This window comes from Lithobates pipiens, unplaced genomic scaffold (assembly GCF_037356315.1).
Source record: "Lithobates pipiens isolate NorthernLeopardFrog02 unplaced genomic scaffold, aLitPip1_a1.2 Scaffold_18, whole genome shotgun sequence".
Taxonomy (NCBI): domain Eukaryota; kingdom Metazoa; phylum Chordata; class Amphibia; order Anura; family Ranidae; genus Lithobates; species Lithobates pipiens.
Window position 1 is genome coordinate 270162900 of NW_027507758.1, and position 25234 is coordinate 270188133.

The 25234-nt window shown below is 41.5% G+C and overlaps 1 protein-coding gene across 4 annotated transcripts in view; it reads right to left on the bottom strand.

The window, feature by feature from the left end:
• TPD52L1 (TPD52 like 1) overlaps positions 1 to 25234 on the bottom strand; it is a 177545-nt gene that overhangs the window by 97893 nt on the left and 54418 nt on the right. For all 4 annotated transcript variants that reach the window (XM_077486951.1, XM_077486949.1, XM_077486948.1 and 1 more), the window contains exon 2: positions 7023 to 7138. In XM_077486951.1, the coding sequence (XP_077343077.1) occupies positions 7023 to 7138 (116 nt within the window). The remainder of the gene's footprint in view (positions 1 to 7022; positions 7139 to 25234) is intronic.

Sequence of the window (25234 nt, forward strand, 5' to 3'; positions counted from 1 at the left end):
AGTCTCAACCCAGCCCGGACATTTTCCTTTCTATTGAGCTTGGCTCTTTCCACACACATTGCTTGAGCAATGGATCTTATTGCTAGCACCAGGTCTCAGTACCTTGTTCCTGGGTGATTTTTCCTCGACTTGTTCAAGTTCCTAATGCCGATTTAGTTACCTAGTACCTTTGCCAGCTTCAGTGTTTTTCCTGTGCACACCAGCTGCATTCAGAATTCCTCATTTAAAAGAGAAGTATGGGTTGTTTTTTTTTTTCCCCCTTTTTACACTTACCTAGGTGGATCCACCATCTGTCCCCTGGCGTCTCTACACTGAGAACCGAGTTTTCGAACACTGCCGATGGCTCAGTTCTTTCAGCTCCCCTTGAGGAGAACTGATGACTGTCAATCAGCAGCTCTCCTGCTCTGCTCCTCCACACTCACTGGAGCGCTGAGCCGTCTCAGGCACCTGGCGGATTTAGACTTCATTGATGTGATGACGTGGTGCCTGGACTGATTCCTGTGATGTCAGCAGAGAGCCGATGTCAGAGCACTCTCTGCTGAAAACAGGGCAAAACAAATTGCACTTTTGTGACCCTTAGGAGAAGCTCAGACAAACGAGGGTTCCTTGTGCACTCCAGCCAAATCCATCCAGCGTCCAACTCCAATGTTTTCCCTGTGCAACCCGGCTACATCTAGGATTCCTGCTAAAGTTTGTGCCCAATGTACTCAACCTGTGCTCAGCATACTTGCATAACTGTGCCTCCAGTGTCTCAGTTATTTCTGTGGACACCAGCATCTGCTGAAAATCTCTGTACTGCCAGAGACTGTACTGCCAGAGAAGGTGTGCTTGGGGGCTGCAACCTGGAAGCTGTGCTGCAGCAAAATCCATCACCCCTTTGTGGGGTGCTCTGATTAAAACCAGGTGTTTCTTAACATGGTATTAAACCAAAAACCAAACATGTAATATATTGCAGCTTACCAACCATTAGATGTGGTGGATGCATCAGTTTTATCTTTTTATTTTTCCCCCCTCTGTTAACACCTAATGATCCAGTCAGTAACACACCTCTTGTATTAGAGTGCCACCACTCTGGGTGATGGAGCACAGGACACCTTTGGCAGCAGCATTGTCAGTGTGTTGTACTAGATGATTTAGAAATTGAAGCCAAACTCCAGCTCACACTGCTGTTACACAAGCAGTTTTTTTTTTCTTTTGCATTAAAGATTTTACATAAATAAAAACTAATCATTGTAAGCTAATCATTGTCAGTGGTAAATGGTTTAATTTCAACACTTTAACTGCTACATTTGTAGGAGAGCTTGTTCTGTAAAAAAAAAAAAAAAAAAAAAAAAAAAACATACTAGCTGGATCACCAGGTGAAAATAAAGAGAAAGAAAAGCATAAAAAATAAGCTAATGCAGCCACTACATCTAAAACCCCTTTCACACCAGAGCACTGCTAAATCCGCGCTAAAGCACCGGTCGTTTTTTGCCCTGTTTTAGCGGCGTTCTAGCGCCCCCCCCCCTTTTTTTGTTGTTAGGTCACGTGACAACTTGGCCTTAAAAAACACAAAAAAGACCCGTTTTGCGGTGTTTCCGAATCACTTTTTAGGTGCTTTGGAAGCGCTGCCCATTCAATGCAATGGGCAGGGGCCTTTTGGGAGCACTATTTACAGCTCTCCCAACCCATTACAAACATGCTGCTTGCATGCCTTTTTGTAACGTCCCGCAAGCACACTGACCCCGTGTGAAAAGACAAATTGCAATGAATGGGAGGCAGTTTTCAGGCTCATTTCAGAGGCTATTTATAGCGCTAAAATTCCTGAAAACCGCCTCAGTGTGAAAGTGGTCTCAGAATTGGTAAACTACAATGTAATAAATGTTTTTCTTTCTTTGTATTAACAAGATTTTATTTTTCATAATTTTGCATAGAACATTGTATTAACAAGATTTTATTTTTAACAAGATTTTATTTTTCATAATTTTGCATAGAACATAGTGCATTTAACATGGAATAGCCTCCAAAACACAGAGGAAAAACATAAACTTCTAGATTGTAAGCTCTAACGAACAAGCGGGGCCCTCTGATTCCTCTTGTATTGTATTGTAAATGTACTGTCTGCCCTTATGTTGTAAAGTGCTGCACAAACTGTTGGCACTATATAAATCCTGTATAATAATAATTATAATAATACTAATATTATAATGCAGGTCTTATGTCATTGAAATCCAAGTAAATGAATTCCACAACAATATTAATGTAACCTTAAAATCATCCTAAAAGCTCTAGAGCTCCATCTATATATATGAGGCTTCAATTTATTCACCCACAAATAAAATACACGATCACACATATCTTATAGGTAGGCAGTGAGTTGCGAAAGTAATGCTGGAACTAAAGGAACATATTTTCAAGTTTTATATATGGGTGGCCTAGATTGGCCTACTTGGAAATGGGCAATTGAAAAATAAAAAAGGGGTGGGGGGAAGGGTATGGGTCAGTAGGGTTAAATGTGGGGGTTTATTACTGCTTTAAACACTGTGCCCTAAACACATAGTGTGTTAAGGCATTATGGTGGGCAGAGCCGGACTTACCATTGGGCTTGACTGGGCTCAAGCCCATGGGCCCCGCCCAATAGGGGGCCCCCGCTGAGATACATAGCTGAGTGTACTCGGCGCAGCTCGGCTCACAGTCACGCCCAGTCCCACCCTATGATGCATATGACACAGGGACTGGGCATGACTGAGCCGAGCCGAGTGCACTCGGCTACTCTTGGCTTAGCTCGGGACTGCGAGAGGACCCGAGAGCCGCTGAGATACAGAGGACTCTGTATCTTGGCAGCGTCATTTTTAAACTTCAAGACTGCAATGACAAGGCTGCAAATGACATTGGGGCAAGGCTGCAAATGACAAGGCTACACTGATAAGGCTGCAGATGGATGGGCAAGGCTGCAGATGGACACTGATAAGGCATTTAAATGTAAGTTTTTTTCCTTAAAATTCCCTCCTAAACTTGGGGTGCGTGTTATACGCCTGTGCGTGTTATACGCCGATAAATACAGTAATTTATAGAAGGTAGGGCCTGAAAGTGACTCAAGCCCAGGGGCCCCCACCACCCCAAGTCCTGCCCTGATGGTGGGTACGTAATCCTTTCTCTTTCATGACAGTTACAAAATCTTACAAAAAAATGTAAGTGCCACTTTTATCCTCTGAGACCATTATGCTATTGCCAAAAAATAAATAAAAAAAATACAAATCCGATTTTATCCCCTATTTTCTAAAGCAGCCCATTACCAGTTAGATAAAAGCAAGCAATTCTTCCAACTGAAAGTGATTTTTAGATCATTCCCTTATACTAGAATGGGAAAGTGAGCAGCTGTGGCTACCAAAGTTATTATTAATCACACAGGGTGAAGAAAGAATGGATTCAAAATCAGTACAAGATGCTGTCTGCACCAGATGAGGAACACAGTAGGTCCCTACTCAATTGCATGGACTGGGCAGTTTTGTTTTGGAGAGATGGCTGTCAATAGTCTATGATAAATATAGATAAATACAGATTTATAGATATATTCATTGTCACTTGATCCCACTCATTTGCAAGGCCTAATGTACACGGAACGCTGAGGCAACCTCTTCTGAACAATTCTGAATTTAAAAACGCTTGTTTAGCCTCATTCGTGTCTAGGAGCGTTTATTTCAGATAACATCATAAGACCCTCCCAAAGCACAAAAAACTGAATTATTTAACTACTGTATTTATTGGCGTATAACACGCACTTTTTTCTCCTTAAAATCAGGGGGAAATCATGGGTGCGTGTTATACGCCGATCCCCACCGATCTCCGCTGATTGTGATGAGAGGAGCGAACAGAGCCGAGACACACAAAGCCGAGTGTACTTCAGCTAGACTCCGCTCCTCTTGCAGTCCCGCCCATTTCCACTGATTGCGAGAGGAGCCGAGACGCACAAAGCCGAGTGTACTTCGGCTAGACTCGGCTCTTCTCGCAGTCTCGCCCCTGACTGTGAGCAGAGCAGAGTCTAGCCGAAGTACACTCAGCTTTGTGTATGTCGGCGGAGATCTTTCCTCTCCTCCAACCGGCACCAATTTTAAATGACATAAATGACACAAGGCTGCAAGGACACTGGGGAGGCTGCAATAACACAAGGCTGCATATGGACACTGGGAAGGCTGCATAGGGACACTGACAAGGCTGCATAGGGACACTGACAAGGCTGCAATGATGGGCATTTAAATGTAAGTTTTTTTTCCTTAAACTTCCCTTCCCGATCTCTGCAGCCACACATCGGGGCAATGTCTCACTGCCTGTGATTAGCGCAGCGCTGTGCCGAATTCCGAGTTCAGTCCATGCGAACACACCTGAGCTCATCCCTAATGAGCGGATGTGAGGAAATGCTTCTGAGGTTGCTGTTGATGAGGTTGGAAAGACGTCGGAAATGCAATGCTAGTGGTGTATTGGATTGGATCATGGGCTCATTAGGGGTATATAAATGGTCTATGAAGTTTTTTTTTTTTTTTTTAAATTGTGGTTTTTCATCATTTGCTATCATTTTTAAGTTTTGTAATAAAAAAAAAAAATTAGGGTACCTTTAAAAATGCTTCTAAACAAAAACGCGGCTAAACACCAGTACCGCATTTAGACGTGTTTGGCGTCTGAAACGTCGGCGTCTGAACTCACTTTTTTGCCACCAAAGAAAAGCCTCTAAACGTAACTACCTAAAAACGACATTAAACTAACCTGTGTACATGTACACATAAGATAACATTGGATGAGTTCAGGGGCAGCTGAAAAAGCAAACAATTGCCTCTGAATGTCCGTTTATCAGCAGCCGTGTACATGAGGCCTAAAGCAGTACCCAAAAACAAAAATCTATTACAGCTTACCAATTCTTAATGGCTGCATTTGTTTTCTTTTTTTAGGCTTTTTTCCTTTACTTTAATCTAATGATCCTACCACTTCCTGTCTTAGCCCTTGTACACACGGTCAGAGATACCGACAACCAAATCCGTTGGATTTTGTCCGAAACTGTTGCATACACGCGGTCGGACAAAGCTGTCGGAAAATCCGACGCGATTACGTTATTTCGTTACGCCGGGAGTACGTTCACGCTAGTAGCCAATAGCTTTGGTGAAGGAATTTGATCTGAGCATGCGTGGCACTTTGTCCGATCAGAATTCTCTACACATGATCGGAGTATGTCCGATTGGAGCATTTTGTCGGAAAATTTTACCAAAAAGTTGGAAAACTTGGTCCGTCGGATACTCCGACGGAAACAGTCCGATGTAGACCACATACAGTCGGAATATCTGACAAAACGGTCCGAACGGACACATTCCGTCGGAGTCTCCGACCGCGTGTACAAGGGCTTAGGGTGGCTCCACTCCATGGACAGAGCCACCCTTAGACCCCTTTCACACTGGGGTGCTTTAGCGCTAAAAATAGCCCCTGCAAAGAACCCTGAAAGAGCCGCTCCTCACACTGGAGCGGTGCGCTGGCAAGACGGTAAAAAAAGTCCTGCTAGCAGCTTCTTTAGAGCGGTGTGTATACCGCTCTTGCCCATTGAAATGAATGGCGCGGCTATACCACCAGCAAAGCACCGCTGTAGCAGCGCTTTGTGGCGGTTTTAACCCTTTCTCGGCTGCTAGCGGGGGGTAAAACCAAATACCGCCGCTAAAACGACAGCAAAGTGGCGCTAAAAATAGTGCCGTTTTGCCGCCGGCGCCCGCATCGCCCCAGTGTGAAAGGGGCCTTAGGCTGCATTCACACATCAATGTTTTGAATTGGGGACAGATTTGCCGCGAATCTGCTCACGATTTGAAAGCGTCGATGAGTGAATGACAAATCACGGGACTCGCATTTGAGATGCCATTCATTTGAATGACACCTCAAATCGCGGTGCGGATCTGTTGCGATAAACATTGCGCTGCAATCGCGGGAAGCATGTCGTCCAAAAGTAGCTCCTGAACTTTTTGGGGGCGACATGCTTCCCGTGATTTATCATGTGACAATCACAGCAGACCCGCACTGCGATTTGAGGTGTCATTCAAATGAATGGCATCTTAAATGTGAGTCTCGCGATTTGACATTCGGCACTTTCAAATCGCCGGCAGATTTGCTGCAAATCTACCCGAGATTCAAAATGCTGAAGTATGAATGCAGCCTTAAGCCTCGTACACACGATCAGATTGTTGGCAGGGGATTGTCTGACAGAATGTTGTCCTAAAATCTGACCATTAGTACACTCCTTCTGACAACTGTTGTCCAACTTTCAGCCAACAAATGTTGGATGGCAGGCTAGTAAATTTTCAGCGGACAGCGGTCTGTTGTCTGATTTTCATATCCTCAGTACACAAAAGTTAAAAGTACAAACACACATGCTCGGAATCAATGCTCACCAAACACGAAATTAGTAGAAGGGGCCCAAAGGGTGGCACTCAAGAGCTGAAATTCCTCGTAGCACGTGACTACATTCATGTTTGTTGGCCGACAATTGTGTACCATTAGTATGCAAGACAAAGTCCTGGCACGTGCCCTTTGGACAAAAATCAGACGCTCGGTTGGTCAACAATCACGTGTTCGAGGCTTTAAACATCAACATTGTCAATCTGGGGGGAGGGTAATGTTAAATGAACTAGCAGGTTTAGATACATTTGGCTAACAAATTAGTGTCACTCCAGCTAATATTTTTCCAGCCTTCTCCTTTTTGGATAAAAATTGTACATTAATGAATAAAAGCTGAATATTGCAAGCACTCCTGTTAGTAATATATGGTCTGTCTCAACTCTGACACTTTTGCTGGACAGCTTGGTCTGTTAAACAAAGTTGAAAAATAGACTTACTGGGTGGATCAACAGGTAAAAAAAATTTTTTTTTTAAAAAGCCTAAAAAAAAAAAAAAAAAATGAATGCAGCCACCACATTTAAGAAATTAAATGCAATGTAGAATACATTTTTGCTTTTAGGTTTATTAGCACCTTGTTTTTAGCTACCTTTAGATTCACAAAAGAAAAGGAACGCTACCTTTGCTAATTCATTCTTTAGTTCTTCCTTCTCTTCCTCAGATATAATTTCAGCAAATTCAGCTTCGGCTGTTAATTCCTCATCTGTTTCCTGGAGTGGCTGAGTGTCCAGGAGATCTATAAAGAAATAAAGCATACAAATGGTACTGTAAATTGCAGTACTAATAACGCTAATACAAAGTCCATGCCGGTACATGAAGGCAAGTAATGTTAAGCAAATTCTCATTTACTCTATGCTAGTCTTAAAATAGGACCCAAAATGTAATTTAAGTTTTGGATATGTAGGAGAAGAGCTAGATCCTGTCAGATTTTATTACTGTCTGTGGTTTGTGAGACTTCCCATTACAATAAGTAGGTAACCATCATCGGCATTTGTGTTACCGCTTTTTAACCACTTCAGCCCTGGAAGATTTGGCTGCTCAATGACCAGGCCATTTTTTTGCGATTCGGCACTGCGTCGCTTTATCTGACAATTGCGTGGACGTGGAACACTACCCAAACAAAATTGACGTCCTTTTTTTCTCATAAATAGAGCTTTCTTTTGGAGGTATTTGATCATTCCTGCGGTTTTTATTTTTTGCGCTATAAACAAAGAAAAAGTGGAAATTTAAAAAAAAAAAACACAATATTTTGTACTTTTTGCTATAATAAATAATCCTAATAAATAACCCTAATTTTTAAAAAGCTAATTTTCTTCCTCAGTTTAGGCCGATATGTATTCTTCTACATATTTTTGGTAATACAAATCGCAATACGCGTATATTGCTTGGTTTGCGCAAAATTTATAGCAACTACAAAATAGGGGATAGATTTATGGCATTTTTATTATTATTATTATTTTTGCTAGTAATGGCGGTGATCAGCGATTTCTGTCAGGACTGCGACATTATGATGGACGCTTTTGACACATTTTTGAAACCATTGACAATTATACAACGATCAGTGCTATAAAAATGCACTGATTACTGTGTAAATGTCACCGGCAGGGACGGGGTTAACACTAGGGGGCGATCAAGGGGTTAACTGTGTTCCCTGACTTTGTGTTCTAACTGTAGGGGGAGGGGACTGACTATAGGAGATGACAGATCGTGGTTCCTAGCTATTAGGAACTCACGATCTGCCTCTCCTCAGTTTACAGAACAGGGATTTGTGCACACACACACACGTTCCTGTTCTGCTTCTCGTGCCCGCGGTCACAAGCATTGGCATCCCCGCAATGTAGCGGGCTCGTGCACGTGCCTGCTATCCCACTGACGTACAGCTACGACGGTTCGCGGGATCGTGCCAACCTGCCACAGTATAATGCTGCCGGTTGGTTGGCAAGTGGTTAAAGTGTAACTCCACTTTTGTTGAGAAAAAAAAATTCCTTTGGGTGATCTATGTACATTGCAAGAATTTTACCAAATTTTGTTGAAGATTCCTACCTTTTGTTATTCTGAAGGAATAGCTGTTTGTCTGTGTCTATGTGCATCTGCATGTGAGTGGTTTTAAAATAATAAGTCAACTGCTACACCTGCAGGGCTCCAATTAAAAAATCATTAAGGTCGGCATCCCTTTAGGTGTGATTTCCCTTTGGGAGCATCTCACCAAAAATAAAAAAAATTTGCAAGGGGATGCTCAAAATCTGACTTCTATCTTAGTGCAGATTTGTGGGAAAATCAGTGAGCCAATCACACAAGCAAGAAATGATATATCTGTGTATAGAACACCTCCTGGTAGCCATATTGCATTTTACAAAAAATTATAGATCTGCAGACTAAAAGGGCAAAGTATATATTTTTTCCCCTGTTTTATTTATTTTACATATACAGAGAAAACAAAACAGAAAGGTAAAGAACCCTCCCATAGGGACCACAGCTTAGTTGAAAAAATAAAAGTGAAAGGTAATCGTCTAAACAACAATGTAGTGCATCACTCTTGCGATTCGAAAAAGTAGAGAAGAATCAAACCCAAATGGGAGCCCATGTAGTTATTCATGGGGGGGAAAAGTAATTTTTAATAATATTCAATTACAATATGACTTGGGTCGTGATTGTATACCCTTTATGTTTTTTTTATTTTTTTTATATACAATTTTGTTCCCCCACAAAAATGGCGTTACCCTTTAAAAACTCTGGTTTGCTTTAACATTCTGTTCTCCATATTACCGTTGTATTTTTGCTGGTTTAAAATCCAAATTTGTTTCAGGCTGATCTCCAGCAAGGTAAAAATATACAACAATGAATTTAAGTACTTGATTGTGTTTAGATTTCAGACTTTTGTAATCCACTGCACTAAAGAACACTAAAGTTAGCGTCCGCGCTGTAGCCATCTTTTGGATATAGCGCGGGCGCGAAGTCGTTAAAGAATAAAAAAAGGAAATATTTTTGAAAACGTAAAGTATATGCGAACCTTGTAAAATAACCAGTTCAGTTTAAATATAAATGAAAGGCAAACTATTTGTGTATTGATATAACAAAAACATTATAAATAACTTTTTCTTACTTTTTTTTTTTAATTACATGACCTCTGTTTTCAGCTACATAAGGGTCTTAAGCCTCGTACACGCAATCGGATTTTCCGCTGGAAATTGTGTGATGACAGACTGTTGGCCTAAAGTCTGACCGTTTGTACGCTCCATCAGACAATTGCCAGATTTTCCGCGGACGAACGTTGGATGGCAGGCTTATAAATTTTCCGCAGACAGCGTCTGTTGTCAGATTTTCTGATCGCGTGTACACATGTCCGTCAGACAAAAGCCCAAAGTACAAACACGCGTGCACGGAATCAGTGCTCACCAAACACAACATTAGCAGAAGTTGGCCAAAGGGTGAGCTTTATTGTTTAGCCAAACCACCCACATATTAAATGCATTTCAGAACTAATGCAATTAGTCATTTTAGTTTTCAGAATGTAAACACTTTGGTTGGGCGAGGAAATAAATCAGTAAGGGTATTATTGTAAGAAAGTTAAGATGCCTTATAGCACAAATTAAAAGGCTTATTTTTTACTTAGTATGTTATTTTAAGACAATGAAGATCCCACTTTAGCTGTAACCTGACACATACTCTTCCAATATACACACCTTTGTCAAAAAGATATACATCTTCAAATGCAGGGGCATACATATCAATGTTTGGACTTGAAATGAAATTTGTGCTTTCTTGAATAATGTACAAAGAAATGAACATGAATTCTCTGTTGATAGCTCAGAATTTTAGGAGTAAACCCAATGGTTATGTCTACAATGTTTTGCCATGCATTGTCTCTTTAGTGGTCTACACCAACCATTTTTGATCTGACGCTCCATAGTATAGACTTCTTGTTTACTAAAAAGTCGTGGACAAGACACTGATACATCAAGTTCTGCAGCAGTAATATTTCACCCTGATCTGAAGAGGGGAGTATGCAGTATTGTGTAAAACAATTCAAAAACACAAAAGAAGAGATTGCAACGCCGCTCTAGTGTAAATCAGCTTTAATATTGTAAAGTTAAAAACACTACAATGGTCAAACTCCCATTGTGTGCAGATTCATACAGCATAAGGAGTCCACTGTGGCCGAGCTCCTCTGTACCAACTCAACATCCCAACAGGGGAAGGGGGGAGCCATGGACCTCATTGCCCGGATCCTGGTAGCCCATCTGAGGCTGTCCACCACCACACTCGGCGTGCAGATCCTAATGCTGTTTCTCAGTAGGACTACTATCACCTCAGTTTATCCGTTTCCTTACCAATCAGATCAGAATCTGACCAAATATTAAACCTCATGGCACAGTCTCCTTCCTCACCACCCAATTCCACTAGACACTCACACAGACTCATGGACAGAACCAGCAGAAGCAAGTCAGTTTTTGGCACTGAACAATATGATGTAAAATAAACCCTGAACGATTCATAGTTATATAGTAGGTGAGGTTGAAAAAAAGACACAAGTCCATCAAGTCCAACCTATGTGTGTGATAATATGTCAGTATTACATGGTATATCCCTGTATGTTGTGGTCGTTCAGGTGCTTATCTAATAGTTTCTTGAAACTATCAATGCCCTTTGCTGAGGCTACCGCCTGTGGAAGGGAATACCACAAGCATGTCGCTCTTACAGTAAAGAACCCTCTACGTAGTTTAAGGTTAAACCTCTTTTCTTCTAATTTTAATGAGTGTCCATGAGTCTTGTAAGGGCCGGTTCACACAGCGAGGCGCGGCGAGGCGTCTCCGACTTACCTCGCCGCGACCTGCGGGGAGCTCAGCGGCGACTTGCAGAGGACTTCTGTATAGAAGTCAATGCAAGTCGCCCCCGAAGTCGCCCCGAAGTAGTACAGGAACCTTTTTTCTGAGTCGGAGCGACTCGAGTCGCTCCTCTCAGAACGGTTCCATTGTACAGAACGGGGGCGACTTGCGGGAGCGAGGCGAGGCGAGCCGTGTCGCCTCGCCTCGCCTCGCTGTGTGAACCGGCCCTTAAACTCCCTTTTGCGAAAAAGTTTTATCCCTATTGTGGGGTCACCAGTATATTATTTTTATATTGAAATCATATCCCCTCTCAAGTGTCTCTTGCCAATATTCTGTTTGCTTTGTTAGCAGCAGCTTGGTATTGCATGGCATTACTGAGCCTATCATCTACTAGGACCCTCAGGTCCCTTTCCATCCTAGATTCCCCCAGAGGTTCTCCCCCAGTGTATAGATTGCATTCCTATTTTTGCCACCCAAATGCATTATTTTAAATTTCTCCACAGAGAGCCAGAACGGAGATCTGTCAATGTAAACCAGTGTTTCTCAATTCCAGTCCTCATGGCCCACTAACAGGTCATGTTTTCAGGATTTCCCATAGATGAAACAGCTGGGGTAATTACTAAGGCAGTGAAACTGATCAAATCACCTGTGCAAAATAATGGTAAGCCTGAAAACATGACCTGTTAGTGGGCCATGAGGACTGGAATTGAGAAACACTGATGTAAACAGACAGATCCCCTTTCTGACAGGGGAGGAGAGACAGATCTGCTGTTTCTAGTAATTTGGAACAGTGATCTCTCTCATCCTCCAGTCAGTCCCATCCCCCCACAGTTTGAAAAACCCAGGAAACCCATTTAACCTCTTGATTGCCCCTAGTAATAACCCCTTCCCTGCCAGTGACATTTACACAGTATTCAGTGCCTTTTTTATAGCACTGATCGCTGTATAAATGTCAATGGTCAAAAATGTGTCAAAAGTGTCCGATCTGTCTGCCGCAATGTCGCTGTCCCACTAAAAAAAACGCAGATTGCCACCATTACTAGTAAAAAATTTAAAAATGCCGTAAATCTATCCCCTCTTTTGCGAAAACCAATCAATATATTCTTATTCCGATTTTTTTACAAAAAATATGTAAAAGAATACATATTGGCCTAAATGGATAAAGAAATTCTTTTTTTTAATTGTCGCTCTGTTTTTTGTTTATACAGCAAAGAATAAAAACCACAGAGGTGATCAAATAACACCAAAAGAAAGCTCTATTTGTGGGGAAATAAGGACATCAATTTTGTTTGGGTACAATGTAGCCTGACCACCTAATTGTCAGTTAAACTGATGCAGTGATGTATCGCAAAAAATGGCCTGGTCATTAACCGATTCAGCCCTGGAAGATTTTACCCCCTTCCTGACCAGTGCACTTTTTACACTTTGGCACTGTGTCATTTTAACTGACAACTGTGTGGTCATTCAATGCTGTAGCCAAACTAAATCTGTGTCCTTTTTTCCCCACAAATAGAGCTTTCATTTGATGGTATTTGATCACCTCTGCGGTTTTTATTTTCTGCCCTATAAACAAAAAAAGAATGAAAATTTAAAAAAAATATATTATATTTTTTACATTTTGCTATAATAAAAATGCCCAAGTTTTTTTAAAAAACGAATTTCTTCATCAGTTTAGGCCAATATATATTCTTGGTAAAAAAAAAAAAAAAAAAAATCGCAATAAGCATATATTGACTGGTTTGCACAAAAGTTATAGCGCCTGCAAACTATGGGAAAGATTTATGGCATTTTTATTATTATTATTTTTTTTTACTAGTAGTGGCGGTGATCTGTGATTTTTCGCAGTATTGCAATATTGCGACGGACAGATCGGAGACTTTTGACACATTTGTGAGACCATTGGCATTTATACAGCTATCAGTGCTATAAAAATGCATGATTACTGTGTAAATGTCACTGGCAGGGAAGGGATTTACAATAGGGTACAATCAAGGGGTTAAATGTGTGTTTCCTCAGCATGTTCTAACTCTGTGGGGATGAGAGTGACTAGGAGAGGAGCCATATCGTTTTTCCTACTTAGAAGGAAGAAACTACATGGCTCCTTTCCTCTGACAGCACAGAGGAAAGTAAACACACAAATCCCCTTGCTGGCGCTCGTGCATGTGATTGCGCCTTTCTGTGCCCGCTGGCCACGCGCATTGGGTCCCCCACCGTGCAGCAGGTGCGCCCTCTGGTGGCCGACAACTAGAGAGTGCATGCGATTTTGCCAAGGAGTGCCATTGTGCGGCAGTATATCTGCGTGACAGGGTCGGAAAAAGGTTAAAGACACTTCCGGTCCTTAAGTGGTTAAAGACACTTTTTTCAGATGAGAGCAATCCCAACCCCCCAAAAATTTTTAAAAACCTAGAGACCCCCAAAGGAAGAGGGAGGAGGGCACAACTATTCGAATAAAAGAAAAATATAAGAAGGGGGAAAAAAACGCCATCATCCAATTTCCAATGACAACTCCATTGTTTTGAATCTCTCCAACCAAACGCTATCCAAGGAAACATTGAAGGTCCTGTCCTGTGATCTGAATTTTGCACTGACTACTAATTTTGATTTCCTTTCTACCCTGATACATGAACAACTTTGCTCGTCGACTTACCCTTAAGAAACACTTCCTTAACACAGACCTGGAATACACCGACCCCACTCTAAAACCTCCATCTGGCAATCCCCCTTTGGATGGTGCTGAGGTCAACTTTCAAGATTTCTGTTTGATCAATGACATGAGTTCATTAGACATTTCTGGATACTCAGGTATCTGGGTAGATGATAGAATCAAAACACAAGACTGCCTCAACATCACCTCCCACGGTTAATCCAACTTTTACCCCATACAAACTGGGGACAAACAGATGGATATCTTTCAAAGATCCATTGAACAAGACCTCATGGCCCTGGCTAGGTCGACAAATACACCCATGAACAACACGTCAAAACCTCCAAAATCTTACACAGAAAGAAAAAGGACACGCTTGAAAAATTTACAGGGCAACACCAGGATTGTCATAAAACAATTCTGACAAGGGAGGAGCAGTGGTCATACTGGATGCCCAGGATTATCTTAGGGAAGTGGATAGACAACTTTCAGACACAAACACCTACATCTGTATATCTTCTGATCCCACCCATATCTACACACAACGTCTGAAGCATATATTAGATGACGCTATCACCATTGGCATTTTGAACTCTTCAGAGGGTACCAACCTTATCCCCTGCTTATCCCCTCCCATCCTGTCACACCTATATTCAATTATTTGCCCAAGGCTCATAAAAATGATGTCCCCATTCAAGGGAAATCTATTGTGGCCAGCATTGGCTCCCTTGGGGAGCCTTTGGGCTACCTCAGACATTTTGTTACAACCCCTAGTCATTAGGATACCTTCTCATCTCCGGGATACAAAACACGCCATACAGGCTTTAGAAGGTCATTCATGGGGAAAAAAATCATAAATGGATAGTATGTGATTTTAAGTCCCTATACTTGTCTATACCCCACAATCTAGGATTGAAGTTGCTATTCTGTACATGTATACAGAATATTCATCAACTAAAATGGTTCATTCTGGAAGCCATCTCATACCGTCTCCATCACAACTATTTTATTTTGCCTCTATGGAAGCCAGATTCTCACCAACCTATGCGAATCTGTACATGGGTTGGTGGGAGGCGCTTCATATCTACAATGCAGACAAACCCCAAAGAGATAAAATCATTTCATACTACCGCTATATGGATGATTTTATCTTTATCACAAAACAAGAGTTCTCAACCACTGGGTTTCGAGACTATCTCAACACGAATGATTTGAACTTAAAGTTAACCATAGAAGAACACCAAACTGAAAGCAACTTTCTAGAATTCACCCTATTTGGATCAATTCAGGACAAGACTGTCAAAGTACGTTCATTAAAAAAAACACCTTCAAGAACTCTCTACTGCATGCAACCAGCTGTCATGTGCCCCACACTATCAAAGCAATACCTCAAGGCCAGTTTATCCAGACAAAACAAAACTGTTCTTACCTAACCAATTATGATAGATAAGCAGGTCTACTTGAACAGAGACTCTGTGAACGAGGATATTGAAAACCAATGGTCCAAAAGCTTTGTTGCCAAATCAGAAACCTTGATAGAACCAACCTTCTGACCAATGATTTGCCTCAAGACACTAGACCATCAAATAAAACAAGTGATTTAATAAAGAAGTGATTTAAACCAATTACAGTCTGCAATTCTCAGAAATAAAAAACATTACAAGACACCTTTCCATTTTACATAGTGATGACAGCTACAAAACCATCTTAAGAGGTGGGATCAGATATGTTCCAAAAAAAAACCAACAATAGGCAACATGATTTCCCCTAGTATATACACGTCCAATAGAACCACTATTACTTGGTTGAACACCACTGGATTATATAGATGCAATGCTACCAGGTGTTCCACCTGCAATCTTTTACCGATCCCCATACTATAATCTCACACTCCAATGGCTTTTCCATAACTATCAAACAGTTAGTCAATTGCCACACTAAATACATAATTTACATTATCACCTGTGGCGCAATTACAGATCAGCTGTCGGATATTAGAATCAACAAAAATACGAACATAGCGAAACACTTTAACCGATTTTATCAACAAAATATACAGACCTTTACATTCCAAATTATTGAAAAAGTCAACTGTCTGATCCGTGGTGAAGACCAATTCTCCCTTCATTGCAAAAGGGAGTTTTTTTGGATCTTTAGGATGGATACAAGAATTCCTAGAGGTCTTAACTACGAGTGAGACATTACTCACTATTATGAATGAATCAACAGTGCCTGAGCTATTAACACATTGATATACCTACTTGCCTCAGCTGTCTATGCACAAATAGTTCTCACCGCATACTCATATATTTACATACTCAACACATCGTTATGTATAAGATCTATATAGGATTTACTCCTGCACAACATTGAGTGTCTTTTGAAACTATTAGGGAATCCGTTTCTCCTCTTTTTCTACATGAAATTGTAGACAATAACAAAACATATTCCTTCACAAACATAGTTTTAAGTATGAACATGAATCAAAAACAATTATTTTTATTGCATATATTTTAATAAAATGTGTTAGGCCGCGTACACGGGCGGATTGTCTGCCCAACTTAGTCCGCTGAACCGTGTTTCAGCGGACAATCCGCTCGTGTGTGGGCTTCAGCGGACTTTTTCAGCGGACAGTCTGACGGACTAAGTCTTTCGGAATTTCCATAATTTTGTCCGTCCAAACTTGGTTTTGTCCGTCCAAACTTGGTTTCAGCGGACAGTCCGCTCGTGTGTAGGCAAGTTGGACGGACTAAGTATGGCGCATGCTCAGAAAGGATTTACACGGCCGAAGGTTGCATTGCAGTGTATTGGACGTCGTTTTTCTAGTCCCGTCGTACGTGCTGTACACTTCATCGTGCAAGCTTTCAGCAGACTGTCTGTTCATCGTGTGTGGTCAAGTCCGTTCATTCAAATGTTGGACGGACTGTCTGTCGGATTGTCTGACGAACTTAGTTGGGCAGACAATCCGCCCGTGTGTACACGGCCTTAGTTGTTTTGCTTATTGGCCCAATTGGTAGTATAAATGTTTATATTTTTTTTTCTTGCACTCACAATAGTTTATATTGCACACAGGGTAGCACTCTAGGCTAAATTGCACTTATAGATCCTTTCCTCCATACTAACACCAATCACAATTACACACACCTGCTACATTTTTGCACCTAACGAGTGAATACCGATGATGCATAAATACTTCCGATACGCAGGAGTTTCCTATCCTTGTGACTAAGCACCAGGTGGTGCAGTGAAACATGTTGGGGGCGTGGCCTGGTCAGAGTCCAGGCTGAAGTTGCCACTCCATTCATTGCAGTAGAACATCATAGATGTGCGACTTCCAGGGGTTACCCTTCCTTCCATGACCTATGTAGTACTCAATGCAGTGTCTGGTTAAGGGCTTTATAGCTAGAGAATATTTTGACAGATCTTATTTTCAGAAAAATTGCCTCATGAAAGGATTAATGCATACATAATGTGGTCAAGTGTTTTATTATGTAAAGAATGCAATGTCACATATAAGGCTTTATGGTTACAGAATGTTTTAAGTTATATACAATGGTATGTCATATGAAAGGCTTTATGGTTACAGAATATCCTAACAGGTCCTAACAATATGCCTAAAGAATATTTTAGAGTCTTACAGTATGAATGTCACAGAAACTTTAATGCAGTACAAATGCATTTTCACATTTAGGGCTTTGTGGCTACAGAATGTATCAATATGTCTTATACACAATACCCTGGTATATGAAAGGTTTTATGCCCACGGGGTGTCCTGAGATGTCTTATGAAGTATATTACAAACTGCAACATGGATGGATTTATGACCATGTGGTGCCTTAAGATGCCCTATGTAGTAACATAATGGTTTTAGAGTGACCTAGGAAGTTTTATGCAGTATATTATGCATTGGCACACAATAATGGTGTCTAATATCATATAGTACTCCTGGTATAAGCGGCACTCACATGCCAGTATTTAAGCACTGCCCATTCCAGGAGGAAGCATAACCAGCTGTTGGAAATGTAGAATGATCTGTGGTATCTGTGGTATCACTGGACCAGCCTCAAAATTTCAGGAAAAAAGTATGTATACAGCTGGTATAGAAAATAATCACCCCCCCCCCCCCCCCCTTTAAAATAATCACATTTTGTTGATTTGCTTTGCAGCCTGAAATAAAGACAGACACAGCTTTATGTATTTATTATTATTGAATTTTAAATTGTATTTAGTAGTGCAACTTATAAAAATAAAGCAAATTCAAAAACAGAATTACTGAGTTGTGTCAATATTTTGTTGAACCACCTTTTGCTTTAAAATTACAGCCTTTAGTCTGTTGGGATATTTCTCTATTAACTTTGTACATCTAGACTTTGCAATATTTGCCCAGTCTTCTTTGCAGCACTGCTCAAGTTCAGTTAAGTTTGATGGTGACCGTTTGTGAACTGCAGTCTTTAAGTCATTCCACAGATTTTCTATGGGGTTTAGGTCTGGGCTCTGATTAGGCCATGCACGGACATTTACCCTTTTCTCCTTCAACCACTTGTGCTTTGGGTCATTGTCATGTTGGAAAGGTAAACCTTCTTCTCATTGACAACTTTCTGGCAGAGGGCAGCAGGTTTTCCTCAAGAATTTGGCGATATTTTGCCCCATTCATTTTGCCTTCTATCCTGACAAGTGTTCCAGTCCCTGCTGCAGAGAAACACCCCATAACAGGATATTATGACCTCCATGTTTTACTGTAGGAATAGTGTTATTTGAATGGTGAGCTGTAATGGATTTACACCAGATAATTCAATTTTAGGTTTATCTGACCATAACACCTTTTTCCATGTGGCTTCAGAATCTTCAAGGTGTGTTTTGGCAAAGCTCAGTCGTGACTGCATTTGGCCTTTTCTTGAGGAGTATTTTTTTTCTTGCAACCCTCCCATATGAGCCACATTTGTGGAGAATTTGTGATATTATTGTCCAATGCATAAAATGACCACTCTTTGTCATAAATTCCTGCAACTGCTTTAGAGTTGTTGTAGGTCTCTTGGTAGCCTCTGTGACCAGTTTCTCCTGGCTCTTCCATCCAGTTTGGAGCAACGCCCTGATCCAGAGAGGGTCTGTGTTGTACCAAATACCTTCCACTTCTTAATAATCAGGGCTTTTTTTCTCAGACAATAGGTGCAGGAACTCCCCCTTTCCGAGTAACCCCTTTTCTCCGCCCCTACCCACCTCCCAGTACCGTCCCATTTAGAAAATATAGAACCAAGTATCATTTTGAGGTGCTAAGTAATTTGTATGAAATTTTGGTAATTATAGCAAAAAAAGCAGAATAGATGCCCTGCAGGCCGCAACAATAGATCCCCAACAATGGACCAACCACAACAAAATGTCCCCGCCAGCAACAATAGACTCCCGGCAGCATCAACAGATCTCCACACAGCCAGCATTAATAGTTTGTCTGGCTGCCAACAATAGACCCCCTCCCCCAACAGTAGATCTCTTTCAGCAACATAAGACCCTCCCAGCAACAATAGGTCCCCCACCAGCAACAATAGACCCCCCTTGCAAAAATAGATCCCCAGCAGTAAGCATCAATATCCTGCAGCACACCCCAGCACCCCTTGCCATTACATACAGTCAGTCCAAGAGGTGCCGGAACTGCATTCCCCCACGTTCCTGCTGAAAAAAAGCCAGGCTAATAATAGACTTCACTGTGCTTTTGGGCATTGATAAAGCCTTGGATTTTTTTTTATCCACCTCCTGACTTGTGCCTGTCCACAACTTTATCCTGGAGATCTTTTGACAGTGCCTTGCCACTCATAGTTGATTATTTGCTTCAGCTGCACTATCGGGGACTAAAATGCTCCAGGAAAGCTCTTTTCATGCTGAGCTAATCAAAAGAACCACAGTTGATCACAGTTGAAAGTCAGATGGCTTTGTGTGGCATTGAGAAGGTGATTAGCTACACCTGATTGAGTTTACAAGTCGTTTTTAGAAGAGGGGTGATCCTTTTTCCAACTCAGCAATTCTGTTTATTTTTTTAATTTTTTCTGACATAATGGTGTTATAACTTTCACTAGGATGTTATAAGTTGCATTGAGTAAACACAGCTGGAGAAAACAAAAACTGTGCCTGTCTTCATTTCAGGCTGCAAAGCAACAAAATGTGATTATTTATGGGGGGGGGGGGGTGAATATTTATATACCTACTGTAGTAATTAAATTGAGTTTTTTCAGGGAGGACCGGGACGGGTTGTTATAATGCATGTAGAAATTAGCACGAAAAGCATACCTGGGCTCTGGTTGGACTGCTAAATAACAAGTTACATTTACAGCAAACATTGTAAGAAGTCTAAATTTAACTTTAAAATACTTCAGGTATATAAATCAGGTTGGTTATTGTTATGTATTGGTTATACTTCCTTACCACCATGATATGTTCCTGAGTCTGCAAAAATTCCTCATCTTACTGTAACAAAGGGTGGGCTGGCAATTGACTGCATTTACACCAGGTACTACACTGTGGTAAGCAGTGCCTGCTATCAAACTGCTCTTTATTTTTTCATGGTCCAGGTAAGAAACAGGTCTGTTTTAGCTATTTATTTGTTGGCCGTTTTTAATTGAGCGTGTTTACATTTTTCTAAAATTTTCAACTTAAATTTGGCTAAATTACCCAGTCCATTGCAGTGCAAAATATTGATTGATATAGACCTTAAAATGCTCAACCGAAGATTGTAGATACATTTGAGAAACAATATAGGATCATGGAAGACAGAGGCTATCATACTTGTGGCTCCTGAAAAAAAAGATAGATGGCTTGGTAGTTCTTGCTGCAACAAGGGCATTTCTAGGCAAACACACCCCTCCTGTTACAGTATTAATGAGAAATAGTAGATTACAAATTTAAAGCTAAACACAAACATGAGAACGCAATCACCTACAACCCACAAGAACCCAGATTCCCTGTTTGTGCATCATTCAGAAACTGCTGCTGCATCATGTTGGTTGGAACACATTTGGAAGTCCAACTGCCCTTATATGTCTATTGGCACCCTAACAATCAGAGTAGAACAGAAAAATCTTACCACCGCAATACATAAAAAACAAAACAAAAGAAGCATTTAAGCAATTTAATTCTCTTGCATCCACTAAAAACTATTGTTTTTTTGCACTGATACTTTACTATTAACCTTGCTAACTCAATGTAAAATATCCAAAAACAGCAAAGTCTGGCATACAATTGTGAAATGTTAGTGGTTTCTTGAAAATATAAAAAGGACACTTCCCAAAGTCCACTATTACAATCCATTGGCCCACTATTTCATTTCACTCACAAATCTCAAAATATATTTTATTTTTATACAATTCTGTCCGAAGAAAAATTGGCCTAAAAAATGAAAATTTTCAATACCTATTTCAATGTTATCTTTTTTTTTTTTTTATAAGCCAATGGCATGACTGAAGTAGTTTGCAAATGATCTAAACCAGTTCGGTTATTATGTCCTACAGGCTTTGTTATCCCTACTCATTGCCTGTCAATATAAGGAACATCCTGCCAGGGTGAATTCAGCAATTAACATGACAACTCATCTAGGAAAACTCTGTTTCGCTGTAAGAATCCAAAACATACTTCTCTGTGCCTGCTGTTTTTATTTTTCTCCTGGAAGCTTGGTTTGCTTCTGTCTTCCAAAAAAAATACGGATTTTATTAAAATTACCATACTTCTAATATTGTTGATTTTAATTTAGGCTATAATGTGTCTGTATGACTAAACCTCCTTGAAGATTATACCTCAGCTCACATGTTTATCTAGTAAGAATTGAAAGTAAATATAGAATCCTAGCTATTTCTGACCTTGAAATATTACTATCTACTCCAATCAACATCTTTTCACCCCTTTCACACCAGGGCGTTTTGCAGGCGCTATAGCGTTAGAAATAGCGCCTGCAATCCGCCCTAAAGAAGCTGCACCATTGTGTGTAGTGTGAAAGCCCAGAGGGCTTTCACACTACAGCGGTGCGCTGGTAGGACGTCAGAAAAAAGTCCTGCCAGCAGCTTCTTTGGAGCGGTGAAGGAGCGGTGTGTTTACCGCTCCTCCACCGCTGTTCCCCATTGAAATCAATGGGGCAGCGCTGTAATGGCGCCGGCAAAACGCCGCTATTGCAGCGTATTGCCGGCGGTTTTAACCCTTTCGCGGTCGCTAGCGGGGGGTAAAAGAGCCCCGCTAGCGGCCGAAATCCGCCGCAAATCCAGCGGTAAAACGCAGCTAAAAATAGCAGCGTTTTACCGCCGACGCAAAGGGCGGTGTGGTGTGAAAGGGGTCTTAAAGTGAAAATAAAGTGGAAGATTCTGTATGGAGGATGTGGTCATTTACATTAGAGATTTAACAAATGATTTAACACAGTAAAGTCCAATACTTACTCTACCAAATATATGTTTGAATTTGTTTGGTGCCTTGGTGAACTGGCAAAAAGTGGTCCAAAAGGCCACTTACTAGTTTACCTAGGTCATTGTACACAGTTTACACGCCAGAACTCTCAAACATCGCAAAAGTTCAGAACTTTGAACCCTGTTAAAGTCTATGGCACCTGAACTTGAAAAATCAAAAGTGCCTAATTTGAAGGCTTATATGCAAGTTGGTGACGTCACAAGGTGATGTCACCTGGTGGCCCTGCCCCTTATCTATTTAAGAACTGTCAAACAGTGGAGCAGGCATTTGGCGGTTAGCCTTCGTTGCGGGCTGAGCGGCAGGCGACATGACTGACGATGAATCTACATCGGGGGACATTGTTTTTTTACTTTTTTAAATAAAGGAATTGACAAAAACCACCTCCTGTCCTGTACAATGTACCCCATACTCATTCACATATGGAGGGGGTGGGGATGTAGGACCCAGGCCATTTGTTTTCACTATTGCCAGCAATGTTTTTTTTTCCTTCAGCTGTCAGTGAGGAAGCCTGTTGACAGCTGATAACTTATCCATTGTTAAGGATGCAGCCACTGGTTTCCCGACCCGCTCCTTAACAACCAGCTATGCACTGTGCAACACATAGTGCATTGTGTGGAGCTCGATGGGCGAACATCCCACTGAGCCAGGGGCGGATCCGGGGGGAACGGGGCAATTGCTCCCCTGAGAAAATCTTACAGACTCTGAGGCCGAGCAGGCCCGGGTAACCAGAGCCGCATTCGGGACAACTCGCAGCCATTCTAAGCATAAATTTCTATGCAGAAACCTTGGGACTGCACTCTCCGCCCCCTGTACCTCCCCCTGTACCTCCCCCAGCAGTTTTTTAACCTCTCTTCTGCAGGCTGCTGCTTGAGTGGGCGGGATGGGGGTGTGCCCTTTTAACCGAGATCACGCTCGTCTGGAAAAGGGAGGTGTGAGCAGCTAAGCGGAGGGAGCCGAGTGAATGTTCCTGGAGGTATGCTCTATGCTGAGTCAGCTGAGTTACTGCAGCTTAGCAGAGAGGTGCTGTTAGCTGACAAATGGGATTGTATCTTCTTTTCATGTAGACCAGTAAGAAATTTAACTCATTAAAGAATTATGAGTGCCTCCCAGTGTATGCCCTCCCGATTCCCCCCCATTGTATATATATATATATATATATATATATATATATATATATATATATATATATACATATATATATATATATACTACCCTACCTACTACTGAGCTCTGTACACTACCCTACATACTACTGACAACTATATACACTGCCCTACCTACTACTGACCTCTGTACACTCCCCTACATCCTACTGACCGCTGTACACTGCCCTACATACTACCGACCTCTGTACACTGCCCGACATACTACTAACCTCTGTACACTGCCCTACATACTACTAACCTCTGTACACTGCCCTACATACTACTAACCTCTGTACACTGCCCTACATACTACTAACCTCTGTACACTGCCCTACCTACTGCTGACATCTGTACACTAACCTACATCCTACTGATATCTGTATACTACCCTACCTACTACTGAGCTCTGTACGCTACCCTACATACTACTGACATCTGTACACCTCCCTGTCTACTACTGACCTCTGCACACTGTACACTGCATTATACATTACATCCAGTTACGTAAGCAACACCTTATTTTCTGGCAGTGCCCCTCCTAAGACTAGACTCTGGATCCACCCCTGCACTGAGTGCTCCGCAAATTTGTATGTTCGCTGAACAGGCAAACAGGCGATGTTCAGCCTAAACTTTTGCTCGGTCCAAACTGTTCGCCCAACTCTAGCTTTAAAGTTTTCTGAGCCACTGACCCAAAATACCTTCACTGATTTTATGACTTTATACTTATACATTAAGAGTGACTCTGCCCTCAGGCGGTCCACCGCAGCAAACACTTACATTTTTTTTTTTATTGCAACACCATGTTTTTTTTAGTCAAAGATGAGGCCCCTTGCTAAGTAAACTGCAATGTGCACACAGTGGTTGTGAATTGTAATCCTGACATATAATCACTGAAAGTCAAATGACAGAATTTGATTTACAAAGTGCTGTGCCACTGTTTAGGTTCTGCCCACACCTGCTGACAGCCTCAGTAAAGGTCTCTTTGGGAGGCTGCGAGGAAAAGTACATGCTGATGTAGAGGCTGGGAGGAGGTTGGGGTGCAACAGCAAGGCTTGGAACAAAGCAGAATTCAAAACCCCTGAATGTATTTTTTATTTTTATTTGCTTTACTTATAAATACAAGCAGCAAAGCAGATATGTGAGAAAGTGGAACAAAAGTAAATTGTCACTTTGCCTATACAGAGCAAAGTAACAGTGTCTTTGCAAAGGTCCTCCTATACTCACCTTACCCATGCTCCTTCACAGCTCCTTTTTCCGTTGCAGCTGATGACCCTACCAGGGCTTCTAGGTATGGGGCCATATGGCCTGTTCCCCTCTGACAGCGATTGAGCTAAGCAGCCAATCACTAGGCCTGAGCCAAGGGACATCACCCCTCTATGAGGGAGCGCAGGCAAGGCGAGTATAAGGGGGTCAAGGGGCCCCTTTGCAAAGTTACTTTGCTCTGTATGGGCAATTCTAAAACTCACTGTTAACCTCTTAGTAATCTTGGCACCCTTAAAACCCTGCCAGGCAGGACTTCCTCCTGTGCTCTTATCTCCAGTTCTGACTTTCCTCTGACTTTCTAATCTGCATGCCTGATCCAGTCCAGTGATCCAGACAGTGTATAAGCTACAGAAAGCCGAGCAACTAGTATTTTGTGAAAGAGGTAGGAAGAAGAACCATACATATAGTCTCAGTAACTAGTAACCATACCTAGAGTCTTATAACCGTACATGTATACACATATTATGTGACAGTGCAATGCCCTGTCTCAGTGGTAAATGGGTTTTAGGTCACCCAGG